The sequence below is a fragment of the Arvicola amphibius genome, chromosome 7 (assembly GCF_903992535.2).
Source record: "Arvicola amphibius chromosome 7, mArvAmp1.2, whole genome shotgun sequence".
In the NCBI taxonomy this organism is placed as follows: domain Eukaryota; kingdom Metazoa; phylum Chordata; class Mammalia; order Rodentia; family Cricetidae; genus Arvicola; species Arvicola amphibius.
This window is the reverse complement of record NC_052053.1, coordinates 134,519,993-134,539,283: the sequence shown is the minus strand read 5'-3', so window position 1 is coordinate 134,539,283 and position 19,291 is coordinate 134,519,993. Positions and strand designations below refer to the sequence as shown.

Sequence of the window (19,291 nt, the reverse complement as noted above, 5' to 3'; positions counted from 1 at the left end):
TGTTGAGATGTGAAGCAGGTGGTTTAGTCCATAGGGCCTCCGGTCCTCAGGTCTCAGGTCTCCAGTTCTTCAGCCGGTCCGGCACGGTCCGGGGGAACCAGGCTGGCGCCAAGCCTGGAGCCCCAGTCCCGAAATCCGGGGGACACAGCCGTCGGGTTTCGGCACCAATGTTGTTCTCTTTTTGGCGTGGGGTGTATCGCGGAGCCGGAGGAAGGGAGACCCAGGACGCGACCACGTGCGTGGGAGAATTATTTATTAAGGGAAGGGTGTGCTCGACAGTGCGGGTCAAGGGAGGGAGGAACAAGAAAGAGAGGGATAGAGAGAAAGAGAGAGAGAGAGAGAGAGAACAAGAGAGGAGAGGGAGAGGAGAGGGAGAGAGAGAGGGCGCGGTGTGCACGCAAAAGGGGGCAGTGAGTGAGAAGAGAGGGAAGAGATTCAGGAGGACTCCAAGAGACCAGGGGTCGCTGGGAGTGGGCGTGGAAAGGGGCGGGGACCAAAAGAATAACACCCTGCTTAATTGATTCTGTGGGCCATGTTCTCTTGGCGTTCTCTGACCCCTTGGCTCCACAGTACTCTCCTTCTCCACTTCCCTGTGTTCCTGAGCTCTAAGGGGAGGGACCCGATGGAGATGTTTAGTTTGCGTCACTCTTACACCTAATGTTGGCTGTGGGTCTGCCTCTGCTCCTATCACCTGCCACCAGAGAGAGAGGCCTCTGTGATGGCAACTGGTCTAGGCACCTATCTTATGAGTATAGCAGAATATCATTAGTAAGCTTTTAATTGGTTATTTTTCATCCTAGGCCTTTGGGCTATCTACCCTCTGGTTCCTGGTCATCCAGAGTGTTGGGCATGGGTTCCCTACTCCCTTCACAATAACCTCAAAAATCTTGGGGGCAATTCTAAGCAAGTGATAGACTTGTATGATAAAAACTTCACATCTTGGAAGAAAGAAGTGAAGAAGATCTCAGAAGATAGGAAAGATAGCCCATCCTCATAGGTCAGGAGGATCAACATAGTGAAAATGGCCATCCTGCCAACAGCAACTGATAGATCAACAAAGCAGCAGATTCACCCAAAATTCTAACACAATTCTTTAGACTTTGAAAGAACAAGTCTCAACTTCATATCAAAAACAGAAAACAAACAAACAACAACAAACAAAAACCATGGTATTTAAAACAATTCTGTACAATAAAAGAACTTCCAGATGGTATCACCGTCCCTGATTTCAAGATGTATTACAGAGCTGTAGTAATAAAAACTGCATGATATTGGTATAAAAACAGATAGGTTGGGGCTGGAGAGATGGCTCAGAGGTTAAGAGCATTGCCTGCTCTTCCAAAGGTCCTGAGTTCAATTCCCAGCAACCACCTGGTAGCTCACAACCATCTGTAATAGGGTCGGGTGCCACTCTTCTGGCATGCAAGCATACAGGGAAGGAATGTTGTATACATAATAAATAAATAAATCTTTAAAAAAAAAAACAAAGCAAAGGAAATTCACATTGGTGAATTACACATTTTAAAAATGGGATACAGATCTAAATAGGTAATTCTCAACAAAGAAATCTGAAATGACTGAAAACTCTTTAAGATATTTTTAGGACCTTAATTCATCAGGAGAAATGCAAATCAAAATGACTCTGTGATTCTATCTTACACCTGTCAGAATGACTAAGATCCACAAATGGCAAATTTGTGGAACAGGGAACACTCATCCATTGCTGATAGGAGTATAAACTTGTACAGTCACTATGGAAATTAATATCATGGTTACTCAGAAAATTTGAGAATCAATCTACTTCACGATACAACTTTACCACTCTGGGCATATACTCAAAGGAGATGCTCAGTCATAATACCACAAGGACCTTGTTCAACTATGTTATAGTGCTTTATTCATAATAGCCAGAAACCTGGAAACAGCCCAGGATGCCCTAATTGAAGAATGAAATAAAGAAAATGTGATATATTTATACAAGCATAATGGAGTATTACTCAGTGGTTAGAAACTAATGACATCATGAAATTTGCAGGCAGAAGGACAGAAACTAGAATGAATCATCCTGAGTTGAGGCCAGGACCCAGAAAGGTAAACATGATACGTACTCACTCAGAAGCAGATATTGACTGTTGAGTAAAGGAGAATCAGACTATAATCCACAGACTCAGAGAACTACAGAAAGAGGAGAGGTCTAGAGAAGGATGTATGGAGCTCCCTGGGAAGGGAAACTGGAATAGATATGGAGGGTGGATTTGGGGCAGGTGGGAATGGGAACAGGAAGGAACAGATTTGGGAGGGAGAGGGATGGAGGAAGAGGGCGAAGCGGGCACTGGGAGAGATGACTGAATAGGTAGGCATTTAGGGGGTGATGTGGGAACTCGGTGCAGCGGAAACTTCGTGGGACCTAGGAGAGTGACCCTAGCAAGGACTCCTACTAGCAGAGGATATAAGACCTGAACTGGTCATCTTCTGTCACCATGTTAGGTCCCCGGTGGTGGAACGGGGGGCACTGACCCAACCATAAAAACCTATAATGCATAATGTTTACTGCCTTTGTGATGTTTAGGACTATGATGGCTCCAGAGCTTGTGAGAGTGACCAACCAGTGACTGGTCTAACTTGAGGTCCAAGCCGTGCTGTGAGAGGGAGCCCATACTGGACACCGCCTGGATGGCCAGGATCTGGAAAGCTGGAAAGGCCTCAGAGACCTAGGGTAGAACCAAGCACCACTTATAGAAAATAAATAAACAAATAAAAATTTAAAAAAGACAATGAAATGTTTCCCAATGAAACTCTGATACTCATAGATGGGTACCTACCCAATTCTTGTCAGTTGTCAGAAAGGTGTCTTCCATCAGCTAATGGGAGCAGAGACCCATGGCTAAACATTAGGTAGAGCTCAGGCAACCCAACAGAAGAGGGAGGAAGGATTGTAGGAGAAAAAGCCCAACAGAAATCAGCTATTGCAGGGCTCACAGAGACTGGAAGTGGGCAGCCAAGGAGCCTGCGCAGGGTCGGTATCAAGCCCTCTGTATATGTGTTGTAATTGTTTACCTTGAGGGTTTTTTTTTTTTTTTTTTTTTTTTTTTGTCCCTAACAGTGGAATGTTTGGAGCTGTGAATCCCCCAGATCCTGAATTTCTTGTAAACAACTTGTAATGCTTGCAGCTGCTCTTAGCACAAGACCCTCAGAAGTTCCTGATGGCAGGGGGAGTGGTTTCTGGTGGGTTTGGCTGGGGCGTGGCTATCAGTTAAGTATCTCTATATAAGCGTCTCTGGTACACAATAAAGGGGGCATTCTGGCATCAAGGATGACCTGTGTCTCTGTCTGTGTGTCTTTGTGTGTTTCAATCTCCAGCTCCTTGCCCGGTTCATGAACTGTATGGTGGTGCATACAGCACAGATGGGCATGGTGTGCCGCAGTGGAAGGAGGGGTATCTCTGACTCTTTTGCCTGTTCTTGAGATTCTTTTTCCTCCAACTAGGTAGGCTTCTCCAGCCTTGATATGAGGGTTTGGTACCTAGTCTTATTGTATCTTGTTACACCGAGTTTGGTTGGTATCTCTGGGAGGATTGCTCTTTTCCGAAGGGAAATGGAGGAGCAGTGGATTGGGGAGAGAGGGGGAGGTGGAGGGTACTGGGAGCGGGTAGGGAGGAGAGGCTGAGGTTGGGATGCATTGCATGACAGAATAAAGAAAAAACAACAAAAACGTTGGGTTATAATTCTAATAGGTGTAATTCTAACCTTTATATGTTACTTGACTCTTTCTCCCCTTGCAGCTCTTAATATTCCTTTCTTTTTTCTATGTGTTTAATGTTTTGATTATTATGTGGTGAAGAGACTTTGTTTTCTGGTCCAAGCCATTTGTTGTTCTTATGCGTCTTGTACCTTGCAGGCATCTCCTTCTTTAGGTTAGGAAATGTTTCCTCTATGATTTTGTGAAAATGGTTTCTGGGGATTTTTTTTTCTTCTTCTATTCCTAGTACATTTAGATTTAGTCTTTTGACAGTGTCCCAGATTTCCCGGTATGTTTGTGTCAGGGGAAGTTTTTAGATTTAACATTTCTTTGACCAATGTATCTAATTTCTTCTGTTGGTTTTCTTCAATTCCCGAGATTCTATTTTCCAGCTCTTACACATTCTGTTAGCAATGGGGGAGGGGGGGAATTGGTGATAGGGTAGGTAGTCACCAAGAGTGTGAAAGGTAGAGAGGTCCAGTGATGGGTGGCCTACCTCTGGTTGAGCAGGGGGTCTCTGCCCGAGTTGGACTGGGGAAAAGGTGGGAGACACTGAGAGAGTTGGTGAGGTTCTCTGGTGTGTGACCTACCTGGACTTCTGGCAACCTGCACAGCCCCTAGCCTCTTGTCATGCAGGGGTCTCTGCCTGGTTTGGGGGCTGTGACATGGTGATGTGGAGGGGACAGGAATTGGGGATGGGAGCACCAAGGGACTGGGGAAGGTCTGCAGGTGGGAGGCCTAACTGGACTTCTGGTGGCTGATGTGTCTCTAGTACAGCCAAGTCTTTGGATTCTAATAAGATAACTTAGACATGAATGCTTAGCTTAAGGGACCCTTTTCAGGAATGGCCTGAGCCTTATCAGTATTTTCTATGTACTCTATTGAACACTAAGAAGCTGAAGTATAGCTAGGAGGATTATATGGAAAGAGATGGAAGGGGGACAGAAAGAGAGAAGTTGGGTGGGTAGGAATGTGGTGAGGATCTGGGAGGGAAAACATAATCAAAATTATTGTATGAAAATTTTTTAAAAGGTTGTAATGTATTTAATTAGCAAATCTTTAACTCTTTCTAAGTATCTTAGGATACTCCTAGAACATCTCAAAAGGATTAAAAAGCCTGATCATGTCTAGCTGGCTAAGTCTACACACAAATAAAATACGGAAAGACTGATCTCAAAGGTAGCTACAAATTGGAGTGGAGCTGGACATACATGTATCAAGCATGTATCAGGCATGTCTCATGTAAGATGTTACAATAGCAACTCTACTTATAATTTAAGATTTTGCTTGGCAAATCCTTTGGGGACTCATGAGAAAGGCAGTATAAAGTACATGAGGTAATGGATGAATTGTAATTGTTAGTACTATCATTACTATTGTTGTTACTCCTGTTTTGAGATACAGTCTCAGTATGGAGCCATCTGGCCTCAAAATCACTCTGTAACTTACTCTGGCCTTGAACTAGAGATTCTCTTGCTTCAGGCTCCCGAGTGCTGTGATTATAGATGGATGCCACCACAAAAGCCTGAAATAGAATTCTGAAAAATCTTCAGAGTAATTGAAGGAGAAAGAAGGAAAGGAGAGATGCTAGGAATAGACGCAGAGGAGACAGCAAGGGAGACTGTAAGTTTTCCAGACGTAAACCCACAGTTTGCGATCATAGAGATTTTAATTTATCTTCTCCACTCACCCAAATACCTTGCTTTAGATCTTTACTTATTTCTGTTTTGAATCAAATGCAGAAGACAGAAGAGCAATGACAAATTAGAGCAGAGACATTGAGGGTCACTGCATTTTTTCCTCACATGCAGCATTGTGCTGCATTGAATTGTGTGTCTGTGTGTGGGGGTGTGTGGCACATGTGTGTGGCACGTGTTTGCACATGGAGTCCAGAGGTTGGAATTGGATGTGTTTCTGAGGCAGTGTGGTCTCACTAAACTGCAGCTCATGTTGCCTAGACTGGCTCGCTAGCTACCCCAGGGCATCTGCCTGTCTCCATGACTCTCACATCCCTTACTACGCTGGGGTCACTGTGTTTGCTGCCACCACACCTGCCCTTTAAATGTGGCGTTGGGGATCAGATCTCTCAGGTTGCTCCATGCTTATGAGGGGCCCACTTTACCAACCGCAGCTGGGGTTATCTCCCTATGATCTGCAGAAGGGTTATGATCTTTGTAACACACTGTGTACTATGCTCCTCCGCCTCAGCTCCGGTATTGAATACGCAATGTACAAACTATCTATCCTCCATTCATGTTCCTCCCTGCTCTTATCTAGATCTTTCTTTGCAATACATTGCAAATATTCATCAAAGAGTCACTGCCTTTTATTTATTTATTTCTTCTTTTATTTTTTATTGTTTTGAGATAGGGCTTCTTTGTGTAGACCTGATTGTCCTGGAATTCATTCTGTAGATCCGCTTGCCTCTGCCTCCCAAGTTCTGGGTTTAAAGGTGTGCGTCACCTCTGCCTGGCAAGTCACAAGTCACTGCATTTTAAAACCTGCTCTTGTGAGTGATGGTTGACCACTGAACACAAGGAGGAGAAGGAGTAATAATAATAATAATAATAATAATAATAAACCTGAATATATTATTGTCTTGTTCAATAAGAATTAAAAAGTTGAGGAAAGCATCTTTGGAAGGTGTCAGCACATACCTGATGATGAGCACACAGCAGCTATTCCTACAGCGCAGGCTGAGGCACACAGCCACAGGACACCGACATCTACCACCTGACGCCAGCCGAGAGTTGCAGAAAGATGCCTGGTCACCTTGTTCCCAGAGACAATTTTTGTGTTGTCGTGTCTTTCTCCTTCACTATGTCCTTTGGTTTTCAATCATCCTTCCAGGAAGTGAAATGTGCCACCTTCCCAGACCCTGACTTGTTCTGGTGCCTGAGCCTGTCTCTGTTCTAATTGTCTGTTGCTCTTCTGGCTCTTGGGGGATGTGTCCAAGATGGACTGACATCTGAGACCCTGATTTCAAGCCAATCATGCCTCAGAATCCAGAGTCAGTAACTGACTTGGATGTCGGGAGTGGATGCTGGCAGCCTGCATTTTGAGCTGGCTTCCAGGTGATTTTGATGCTGCCTTTCTGGACAATCCTCAGCAAGCCTACAGAGTCTCTGTGCCAAAGCAAGAGAATGCCGAGGAGGGGACTAGGATGTACTCAAGGGGTTTTACCTGTTCCCTGTTCCTCTTAAGATTGTTCTAGAGACAGACACATGGTACAGGAGGCCTGACCTAGGATACACAGCATCTGTGTGGCTGGCAAGCCCTCTTATAATCCCATCCCTGACTCCCTTGGCTGAAGCTAAGGGTTTCAGAAGGTCTGCCGAAGCTTAGATCTTGGAGACCACTGAGCCCACAGAGCAGAGCCACCAGTAACGCCCAGGACCTTTCTTTCTCCTCCTCCTCTCTGTCTCTCTCCCTTTCTCTCCTCTAAGTAAAAAATGTCTCCTTTAAAAAAATATGAATGCCCTTTCAGGGAAGGAAACAGTATTTTCTTTCTTCTTTCCTTCCCTTCTCCTTGTCTTCTCTTCCCCTATCCTCTTATCTCTTCTCTCTTCCCTTCTCTTCTGTCCTCCCTTACCGTCCTTTCTTCTCTGTCTCCCCTGCCCTCTCATTCCCTCTCCTTACATAGTCGCATCCTGGAGGTCTGACTGCTCTGGAACTCACCATATACACCAGGCTGGTGATCCTTCCTGCCTCGGTCATCTGAGTGTCAAGATGACAGCCACAAACTACTAGGCTTGGCTGTTTTGTTTGTTTAATGACAAGTACGATGTACATGCTCCTAAGTTATCGCTGAAAACAAGTCTTATACTTCTCAATTATTAGTAAAAAAATAATAATCTAAGTGGGATATGGGAGGCTGAAATGAGAGAATTGAAAGCTTGAAGCCAGCTTGAGCAGCTAAGAGAAGGACTGTCTCAAAATACAAGTGTCAACTGGGAAGACGGGCTCTTGTGGCCAAGTCCCATGGCCTGAGTTTGATCCCATAGACCGTAGGAAGTTATTCTTAAAAGAAGCACAGATGTGAGGAATGGTAGAGTTTGGATGTCTATTACCGTCTTGGTCACTGCTCACCAACCCTCAGTTAAACAGCCATGTTCTGTTGGCTACTTTAGAAACAGGGACAGTCAAATACACTGCAATTCAGTGGCTTTCAATTTTTACTCATGTTCCCCTAAAGTGAAAGGAAAACTTCCTTAAATATTGATAAAAATGTGAAATATTTAATATGGCATAAAATATTCTGTGGTAAATTGAATGTAATATGTAACATTTTATCTGTGATATACTCAAAATGTTTTTAATCCATGTATTAGAGCAGATTTAATTTACTGTTTATGTGTAAACATGTCTGTTGTGTATCTTAACTAGCATACGTTCGTCAAATTAGTGTATCAAATTACTATTATTATTGTTGTTGTTGCTGCTGCTATTATTGTTATCTTCATTTCCATATAGCCCAGGCTGGCCTCAAACTCAATTCTCCTGCCTGTACCTTTTGATGATTAGCATGTGTTACTACACTGTTTTGAAATTAAACATTTTATTTTTGACTAAAACAAACATATCAACTGGGCGGTGGTGGCGTACACCTTTAGTACCGCACTTGGAAGGCAGAGGCAAGTGGATCTCTGTGAGTTTGAGGCCAGCCTGGTTGAAGAGCACGTTCCAGAACAGACCAGCCTGTTACAGAAAAACCCTGTCTTGAAAAACAAACAAAAACATCACTACAGGCTATATGATGTGACTACCATTTAATCTCACATCCTCCTCATGTAGGTGGGGAGGAAGGAAGATAATAGAGATTTCTGTAAACTGATGGTGGTTTGGGAGAAACCAGGAACTTTCTTCCTTGCCTTTTCCCCCTCCCTTAAAGAACTGTCCTCTCAAAATATCAGATTCTAGAGCAAGATGGCTCAGTGGGCACACCTGCATCAAGCCTGCGACCTAATTCAATCCCTGGGGCCCACATCCGTGAAAGAAGAGCGCTGAGTTTTGCTGCCAAGTTGGCCTTTGACCTCTATATGAGTAGGATGAGGGTGTGTGTGCAGGCACACGCACACCCAAGCATGCATGCATACATACATACATACATACACACACACACACATGCACAATGTAATAAAAGAAGAATATCACAGGAATGGAGAGTTAAGAGTATTGGGTCCTCTTCCAGAAGACTGACTGTGGTTCAATTCAAGTACCCACAGTGTGATCCACACTGTCCCTGATTCCAGTTGCCCTCCGTTGGCACCACATACATGCTATGTATAGATATATATGCAGGTGAAACACTCATACACATATAAAACCCAAGCAATATCACACTTTCTTCTCACCTGCAAGGCAGAGTTAGTTATTATGCTTGGTTTTAAGGTCAACTCCTCGAGACTAAAATCAACCTGAGTACATATGAATACAAACATACCTTAACATACACACTTCTTTAAGCTCACAGGAAAGAAACAGACCACAAGGACATACAAGTAGCATAGCATGGAACTATATTATTGAGGTTTATTTTGGGGTTAAGCTCATGAAACCTTTCAGGGTTCAGAAAGATTCCCTATAGCAGGAAAAAACTGGCTAATTAGGTCTGAGGGAAACTACATTAGTTCACATACTCTTTTATCATGCCTCATTTATTCTTCCTGTTCTCCAACGTTCTCTTGATGTTTCTTGCTCTTCTACCCACGCACACGTTTCCAGTTCATATACAGTTAATAAGCATGGAACTGGCTGAAACTGGCAAGGAGGAGCCTTGTGGCTCAGAGAGGATGTGGCTGTGAAGCTCCCCAGCAGATGTCGGGAGGATTATTAAGAATCCACACAAAGTTCTAAGAAGTTTTAGTGTACTGACTGACTTTCTTATGTGTAACAGTTAAGCGAGACGTTTATGATGAACAATCATGGGAAACGCAGCAGCACCGCTGTGCTCTCTGAGCATTTCCGTTTTCATCACACACACACCCCCCCCCCCCAGAAGGGAACACAGCACTGGTAACCATAGCAACCCTGGTAACCATAGCAACCCTCGGGCTCCGGAGGAAGGCGAGGTGCTTGATTTACATCAGCATGTAGCTGCCTGAATTAATAAGAATCTCTATGGAGACTGCTTTTATCTCCAGCAGGGTGCCCGCCAGCACCCAGGTGAGAATTAATGTCTCTGAGGCTGCTTTGGTGACTCAAACCCATTTCCTGTATCTCTAGCGTTACGTAAAGGCAGAAACAGTTAATTTCCTGGGCTATGATTTTTAGGTTAATTGAAACCAAGGTGAAGGGTAAATACAGAATATTAATAGCTTGTTAGGTCAGAGCAAAAGGCCAGTAGATTACACCTTCCTGAATCAGCTGTTAGAGAATTGGGGGCACCCAGACCTGTTTATCAGTAGGCCACATATTCTCTGCTCAGAGCCTCCTGCTTAGTGCTCCTTTCTTGTCATTGAGTCCAGTCAATAAAGGTAGTTGTGAAGGATTAGCTTTATGTAGATCTGACTAGGAGAACAAAGGGTTAACTGAGTGAATACTTTCACACCAGCGCTCCATGGTGTGGAAACGGTATATGGTTGCCAGTACAGGAGAAGTCAGGCTTAGTGAATGATGTATACACTGCTGGGATATTCTGCAAGGGAGAAAGGACAGGATTTCACACCATTTCTACAAAATTGACAGTGACTATCCAGAAGACAGGTGTTCCTGAAGCTCTGCAATCGGGTTCTCCATCTGGAGTGTATACACCCTTCCCGTGGATCTGTCTACTGGTCTTCAGCTGGAGTGTACACACCCTTCCCGTGGATCTGTCTACTGGTCTCCAACTGGAGTGTATACACCCTTCCCATGGATCTGTCTACTGGTCTTCAGCTGGAGTGTACATACCCTTCCCGTGGATCTGTCTACTGGTCTTCAGCTGGAGTGTATATACCCTTCCCGTGGATCTGTCTCCTGGTCTTCAGCTGGAGTGTACACACCCTTCCCGTGGATCTGTCTCCTGGTCTTCAGCTGTACTTTTGCTGTACAGTCTTGTGGGCTCCAACCCTATGTATTTAACAACTGTAGGAACTTGAGATGTTACTGGCAGTATACACACATATCGGGGTTAATTTCCATTTCACCATGAAGATTACCGAGAGGACAGACTAAGATTCCCCCCGCCCCCACTAAAGTATTTGGAATAGGGTCTTACACTGTAGTCCATGATAGCTCATTGTGTGACCCAAACTGTCCTTCAGCCCCCAAAATGCTGGGGTCATAGCTTTGACACAGTAGGTCTCATAGATAAGAAATGTAACCATTTAATGTTTGGATAGGGAAAAATTATGACACCTGTGTTAGGAAGTAATGTGAGGAAATAAAAACTCTGGGGGGAGGGTGGTAGGGGAGGCTAGGAGCTGGCTGAACAGGTGAAGGTGCCTGCCAGGTTCTACACCTGAAGCCTGGGTTGGATGCTCTCACACACCCTGCCATACTTTTGGTTCCCATAGACAGTGGCACTACTAGGAGGTATGGCCTTGTTGGAGGAAGTGTGTCATTGGGGGCAGGTTTTGGTCTCATGCTCTAGTTAGGCCCAGTGTGGCACTCTTTCTCCCTGCGAGATTCAGATCCAGATACAGAACTCCCGGCTTCCTCTTCGGCACCATGCCTGCCCATGACGATAACGGACTAAACCTCTGACCTGTAAGCCAGCCCCAACGACAGGTTTTCTTTCTAAGAGTACCTGTGGTCATGGTGTCTCCATCCCCACTACACCAATAAACGAAAAGAACTCTGAGCATAAAACGCAAGGATTTTTAAAAAGCCATTTATTTAAAAAACTGGTTTGTCAAATCACATCCACGAGCGGAAGAAACACAACTGTTGAAATGGCCCTGTGATACAGACAGCAGTGGGCATTCACACGGTACCTGAAAATACAGCTAAAAAAAGGGGTCAAATGAGTATTAAGCTTCAGGTTACCTGACCCCTTGGTGAATGGCTTTAATTAGCATACAGCGAGAGGTAGAGTCCCAAGTGTCTGAGCTGATGCCTCAGGGCTCCATTTAAACAAAACAGAAATGAAAACCCCTTCCCCTCCGAACAGGGAGGCCTCGCTGCCTATCATTTATTTCCTTGGTAAAACAGAAGCCGAGTTTCCCTCCCCCAATGCTTCAGCAATCCCGTCCGCAAAGTGTGGAGTTAGGCAGTGTGCTTGAGACATTTAGTTTTCTTCACCTTCTGATTCGGATTCTAGGAGAAAAAGAAAGGGAAAAACCAGGTATTTTGTTATCAGGTTCCCTTAAATGAGGTTATGGATGAACTTCTAATGAGTAGCCAATGCTGTGGGCTGTTGTATTTTGTTGTAATCTAACTCAGAGAAGCAGAGTGGCCAGCTACTCGACAGGCCTTTTAACTCGACTGAATCTTCTGACTGAAGCGGCGATCCTGTCTCTAGGAATCCTCACAGTGCATCTCTGGACTGCATCTGCTCTCCCGTCTCCTCTCACCTCCCATTCCTTTCTGTCTCCACCTCCCCAGTGCTGGGATTAAAGGTGTGTGCCACCACCTGTTTGTCTTTTAGACCGGATCAATTTTGGTAGCCCAGGGTGGCCTTGAACTCACAGAGGTCTGCTTCTGTCTGAGTGCTGGGATTAAAGGTGTGTGCCACCACTACCTGGCCTCTACGGGGAACTAGTGCCTCAGTCTGATCTTCAGGCAAGCTCTATTTGCTAGATTACAAACAAAATATCACTACAGTCGTCAGCCTGGAACATTTTTTTTTTTTTTATCATGTATTAATTAGACAAAACACAAGAGCAGATCAAATGTCCCAGTGAACTGTGACCTTCTAACAATGCAACGAGCCCACACACATCACTGAGGAGCTCAACCTTTCATTCTAAGACAGGCTTTCACGCGGTGCCTCTGTCTCTAGCACGACTCACCTGAAGGGGCTGAAACCCCACTCAATCGCACCGTGTGGCTAAGCCCCACCATTTCATCCTCGCCATAGTCCACCAAGTGGATAACCTGAGTTCCTTTCTTTAAATTCTTTAGAAAATATGTATTACTTTGCCTTTAGATGTAGCGTATCTATGAAGGCACATTAAGAATGTGAAGGAAAGAAAAGGGGATGTGACTCCAGTGACCCTCAGAGTTGTGGAATGAAGTCTACCTTCTTCTGCGTTTTGGAGCCACTCCACGAATTTCTTCATCTGGTCGAGAAAGACACTTTTGCCTTTGGCGGCGTGTGCTTCTTTATACCACTTCAGGATCGCTTCTTCACTCAGAACGTCGGCTGCAGTTGGAAAGCAAGATTGCCAAGTTACAACAGGAATGCTGTGCTTAAAAAAACTCAGTGTGGGGGCGGTTCTGGAGAGGTGGCAAGGGAGTAAGGAACATTTTCTGGACAATCAGGAGGACAAGGATTCAGCACGGATCTGCATCCAGAATTATGCTTATAACGCTGGCTCCAAGGATGTGTGTGTGTGTGTGTGTGTGTGTGTACAGGAGGACTGCTGCCCAGCTCCCAGGGTCTCTGTGGGGAGACAGAGAATAGCTGCGGCTTGTTGAATCCTACAGTGCCAATGAGGAAACATGAGCCTCTAGTTTGGGGTAAAACCTGACAGAGGACACTCGACTTTCTCTTCTCGCCTCCGTTAGAGTCTCTCTCTCTCTCTCTCTCTCTCTCTCTCTCTCTCTCTCTCTCTCTCTCTCTCTCTCTCCCCCTCCCTCCCTCATTTCTGAGTAGCACAGAATGTCCCCCTAAGAATGCTGGGAAGTATCTCCTGAGATGGGTGTTCTCTTTTTTTTCTAAAGGAGAGAAAGAAAGAAGAAAGAAAGAAAGAAAACTAGAATAAGAAACTTCTAGAAATATTAGTATAAGACACAGAGTTTAACGTATGAGGTTTCTGTAAATGAAAAAATGAAGCCTGGCATGCTGGAAGCCATCTTTTCTCTCTCAGCACTTGGGAGGCAGAGTCAGGGGAAATCTCTGTGAATTCAAAGCTAGCCTGGTCTTCACAGAAGGTTATCCCGGACACCATGGATACTGGGGGACCTCACCCCTCAAAAGAAAAAAATAAAAGGCCTCTCAGAAACCAGAGGCGTGGACAAGCAGCTGTGAACGGATGATGTGCACTGGGAGCCAAACTCCAGCCCTCGGCAGGAAGCACCAACTGCGGACCCAGCTCTCTGACACCTCAGCCTGCGATTCAGCAAGTCCTCCGGGTGAGTGTCACACATCAGAGTCGGACAGAGAGAACAACTTCACACTCACTCTTCATCTAGGCTTTCCCGGCACAAATCAAGATCATCTACGTCCCCGTAGAAACGAATGAAGCACATACCTCCCGCCGTACACGTGAACACTGATTACAAGGAAAAAATAAGCACGGTAACCTAGCAATGATCTTAATGGTGGTAGGAACATCCATCCTCCAGGGGATGGTCTCAAAAGGTAATGTGCAATACTTTACCCAAGAAAATAGGCTGTATGTATAATTAGGCTCATGGAAAATTAACAAATTACCTAAACATAATAATTAACATCTCAGGGACTTATCTTTAGGTCCCTACTAAGAAAGTTTTCTTTCTGATTGCCCTTCAAACCACAGACACGACTACCTTCAGATTATTTAAGACGGGTTAGAGAAAGGCCTATGGCAGAACTGCTACCTCTGCCTTTTCTTTTCTAGGTAATTTTATAATTTCAGGTCACTGTCCCTCGGCATTTGGGACCGGAAACTAGTAAGGGAAGTAGTCAGCTTTACTTCCTGTCATTAGCTGCTATGAGGAGCCTAGTGGGGAAGGATGCTGGCATCGATAGGCACAGTGACATCCGAAGGGCGCCAGCAGTTCATGTGCCACTTACACGCCGTTAGTTCTGAGTCCAAAGACTCACGTTTGGAATGCTTGTCCTCCATCTTGCGGCTCTATCACAGGCTGCAGAGCCTTTTGCAGGTGGGGAAGGGTGGCAAAGTAAGTCCCTCGGAGCGGGTCTCCGAAGGTGAAACCCCGCTCCGGTCCTGGCCTCACTCTGGCTCCCCGTGAACAGCTCCACATGCCTGTAGCCATGGGCTGAAACCACTGCAACCATTTTCCCAAATGAATGTTTCTTTCTACAAGCTGTTTCTTTGTCAGGTACTGTGGTTACAGCAGTACAAAAAGATGTAATATAGATTAACCAATGCAGATGCCATTCCCAATAAGTCATTTCTTTTTCCTTTTCTTTTAGTGTGAATTATAAAATAATGAAATAGGGTTTTTTCTTTTTAGAGATTTATTTATTTTATTTTACGTATGAGTGTACACATTTACCCCAGAAGAGGGCATCAGATCCCAAATAGATGGGTATGAGCCACCATGTGGTTTCTGGGAATTGAACTCAGGACCTCTGGAAGAGCAGCCTGTGCTCTTAATCACTGAGCCATCTCTCCAGCCCTGAAATAGAGGTTCTTATGGAGAAATTAACTATGATGCCTCTGATAGAAAACTTTGGAGACTGTTCGGTTATGGAGGTGGTGGTGGGTTGGGGGAGAAGACAGGGCACAGCGCTAGGTCAGAAAGCAAGTGAAACCCAGAAAGAAGGAACCCGCTTGTCCCTCAACCTCTGCACTGTGTTAGGTGAGTCAGATGTGGCACTGGTGGGCAGAACAGCTGCTGGGTAGGTGGACTGGCAGCAGAACCTGAACTTTTTAAAAATTATTTTCTACAACTGATGGTTTTGCCCACAGGTGTGTATGCACAGCAGGTCCGGGGACCACAGAGGAGGCTGTCAGACCCCCTGGAACTGCCATGATGGATGGTGGTGAGCCTCCACGTGGGTGCTGGGAAATGAAGCCACGAAGCCACGCCCCCTGCAAGAGCAACCAGTGCTCCTAGCTACCGAGCTACCCCTCCAGGGTTTTCTTTTTAAAATCAATTATTTATTATAATGTGTATTGGTGTTTTGTCTGCATGTATGTCTAGGTGCCCTGTGCATGCAGTGTTGGAAGAAGCCAGGAATGTGTGCTGGTTTCCAGGGACCTGGAGTCACAGACATGTGATAGTAACCACACTGGTCCCCCGGATTGGATTCTGGGTCCCCCGGAAGAAAAGCCAGTGCTCTTGCCTGTTGAGCCATCTCTTTAGCCTCTCAGGTTTAAGTGGGACATTTATTTGGTGAGCCCCAATTCTGAGACACTACTATCTTTGGACCACATCCAAATAGAACTAATGATAGATAATTTCAAATGAGATTTAGCAGTTACTACAATTGTTTTAATTAAATTTTTTAACAAGTTATATTTAGGTAATTTACTTATGCATGCTACAGTGAGCCACACGTAAAGATCAAGGTCAACTTGAGAGAGTTGGTTCTCTCCTCCCACCATGTGGGTCCCAAGGATCTAACTCCAGCTGTCTCCTCTGGCACCGTTACCCACTGAGCTGCCTTCCTGGCACAGTGACTATGTTTATACATACACACATACATATACATATATACACATATACACATATATACATGCACACAAACATATGTATTATATATATATGAAATATTTCACTGTCCTAGTTAGGGTTTCTAGAACGCTGACCAGAGGAACTTGGAGAAGAAAGGGATTATTTCAGCTTTCAACATGTAGTCTATCATCCAAGGAAGCCAGTGCAGTAAGCAGGTCATGTGCCGCTGCTTACTGGCTTGCTCCTTATGGCTTACTCAGCCTGCTTCCTCACAGCCCACAGGACCACCAGCCTAAAGGTGGCACCACCCACAGTGAGCTGGACCTTCCCACACGTCACACTGCTGGGGGTATTATCTTAGCAGAGGTTCCCTTTCCCCAGGAACTCTCTCAGGTGTCAAGTTGACACAAAATTAACCAACACACTCATTGTTCTGCAAACGTGAACTATCACACCCGGACAGTTGTGAGATGTATTTGTATTAAGAGTCTAGATAGATGGCCAATTAAAATTCACAGTGAAATACCACTAAGCATTTAAAAAAATGCCTATTACTCAACCATGTAAAGACTTATAACAGAAAGTGTAAAGTTATTATTCTAAGTAGACAACTCTGGGGAGCAGGTGAGGGATGCATCTGTACGTAAGCCTGGCTAAGCTCAATTAGGCACAAAAATGAGTGTGGGCTGGTAGGGGTGGAAGAGACTGGGGAGTGGGGACACGGGAGAGGGCGACAGGGTCTGGGAGAAGACGATCAAAAACATCACATGTTGGATTGATACACGCTAGTGAAAGCTAAGGAAAACATTCGGCTATTTTAATAGAAAGGGAAAATAAACATTTAGCCTATATTATTTTATATTCATGATATCATGCTGCCTATGCATGTAATAACCTCTAATGAGCCTTTTATAATGTTCACAGCGTATCTCCCAACTGCTCCTTCCCCCATATTAAAACTACATCATCTATCCCTGAAACAGCCTGAATCACTTTTGTATGCTGTAGGTATGGAGACTGAGATCAGCAAGAGCATTTAACTTTCATTTCCAGTGCCAGTTGTCATGGCAACCTAAACCTTATAAATACCATGAAAAGGCAGTAAATGTGAATACTTAAAAATAGCCTTGCCTTGAGAAACACAGGAGAATGGCTGGGCCAAATAACGAAAATGTCAAGTAAAAGGCTAATTATTCCAGTCATTTCCAAGTCAGCCTCGTGGCACCGAAATGGGTCTGCACACGGTATATATAGCATTTTGGTAATCACTGTTATTAGAGCTAATTGTTACAATTCAGAAGCAGATTCGATTATCTTATGTAATTACATTCGTTCACGGTAGCCGAGAAACAAGCAGCTCATTTCCGGTCTTCTGGCAGCTTTGACCAGTGAGAAACATTTAGGTGCCTAACTAGCAAGGTTCCTGACGTGGTGCAGACCGAGGGCATGCCTTCTTTATTCCTGTGGTACGGTCACCTGAAACGTTAACCAGTTAGCATCTCTGGGGCTCCTCCCTAGCAACAGGCTTGTGATCCTTGCCCTGCCCAGCTCTGCTCAGAACTACAGAGCAGAGAGGCCAAGTGACGGAGCATGACAGATACCTTTGTAGAAGAGAACCACAATCTTCTGGAAGGCCTTCATGAAGTGGATGTTGTCGTAGCAGTACTCCTGAACCTTCTGCAGCAGGACGAGCTCCGACTGGCCTTGGGAACTGAACACAGCCAACAGGGGAGCGTATTGCTGGAACAGAGCAGAGAGCAAAAGGTGTGACCTGGAGGCTCGTTTCAGGGTGGTTTGGTTTGTGTGCCAGTGGATCTCACTAGATCATTGTCATTGTACCCACTAAACAGAGACAAAATGACACTCCATTTGATTCCAGATGACGGTGGAACCCACTGAGGATACTGGTGGGCACTGTGGAGGTGGAATGGCATCCTCGGGGCTACGGTGCAGCACACCTCTACAATCAGGACGGTGGGATTCCACTTCCTGAAGTCCCACACGGAGGGTAGCTTGCTGTTGTTCCTGCACCCCCAGTGTCTTTGGTTCTCCGCTGGTGATAGTTAGCCATCGCTTTCTCCCTCGTCTCCCTTTCCTGGAAATCCCCATCACTGAGCAGGAACAGATGGTTCTCGCTCACTCCTCTCACCTCACAAACCCCGGCGTCATCATCTTCGGCTGCCTGGCTCACACTCTGACCCTGACTTCCTAACTGAACTCTGCGTATGTTTCCACTCGCCTTAATGCACAGACATGCTGATCTATGTCTGAAACACACAACCGACAATCAGTTTACTTCTCTCATTCCAATGTCTATTCATGGTTTACTTAAACAAAAGGCTTGGGTATTTGTCCACATGAAATACAGTCAGTAATTAGCTCATATTTCTCTGTTTCTCTTTAATGTATGACCCTGACAGTCGACTGTGCGGATGCTTGCGACGTTTTTAGTGAGAGTCCACTTTGAGATGTTTCATGTTCTCCTATTTGATACATTTTAGGCAGTGGCAGATTTGGAAAAAAAATGTAGAGAGGATATGTTTAATTTGGTTCTGAAGAAATACAATTGGCATACACTTGCTCTTTTGTTTTTCCGTTTGTGAAAGGGTCTCTTGTACCCCAGACTGGCCTTGAACCGATCGATCTTCCTGCCTCCACCTTCTGAGAGTTGGAGTTTTAGGAGTGTGGCACCATGCCCAGCTCGACCGCTCATACCCTCAGGGGCGGAGCAGACCCCCGAGGGATGGCTCTGATTTCAGACTCATTACCTTTAGGTGCTTAAGAGCTTGTTCTGCCACGAGCTCCTCCTTCTTGTTCCATTCCACAGCATTCATGATGCAGGTCCACAGAAGCCCAATCACGGCTGTTTCCGGAAGATCGTTCCTTTTCATCTCCTCTTTGACATAAAGCACCACCTATGTTTCATAGAAAGAGAGTCAGCGAGCAACAGCAGACCAAAAATAAAGCTTAGAAACCGGGGTTATTTCTCTCAAAGGCAAGGTCAGCAAGAGGTGTGGGGCAGCGAGGGAAGGGCTGCGCTCTCGGCATCTCCATTCCTGATGCACACCCTCAAATGACAAGATGAAAGAAAGCTAGGAAATCTACTTTTACCTTGTAAACA

At 45.1% G+C, this 19,291-nt stretch overlaps 1 protein-coding gene across 1 annotated transcript in view; it reads right to left on the bottom strand.

The window, feature by feature from the left end:
- Positions 1–11,535: 11,535 nt before the first annotated feature.
- Positions 11,536–19,291, bottom strand: part of Bzw2 (basic leucine zipper and W2 domains 2) — a 44,091-nt gene continuing 36,335 nt past the window's right edge. The window contains exons 9-12 of the mRNA XM_038336722.1: positions 18,939–19,085; positions 17,772–17,910; positions 12,902–13,024; positions 11,536–11,976 (exon numbers count right to left, since the gene is read on the bottom strand). Of these exons, the coding sequence (XP_038192650.1) occupies positions 11,948–11,976; positions 12,902–13,024; positions 17,772–17,910; positions 18,939–19,085 (438 nt within the window). The 3' untranslated portion in view covers positions 11,536–11,947. The remainder of the gene's footprint in view (positions 11,977–12,901; positions 13,025–17,771; positions 17,911–18,938; positions 19,086–19,291) is intronic.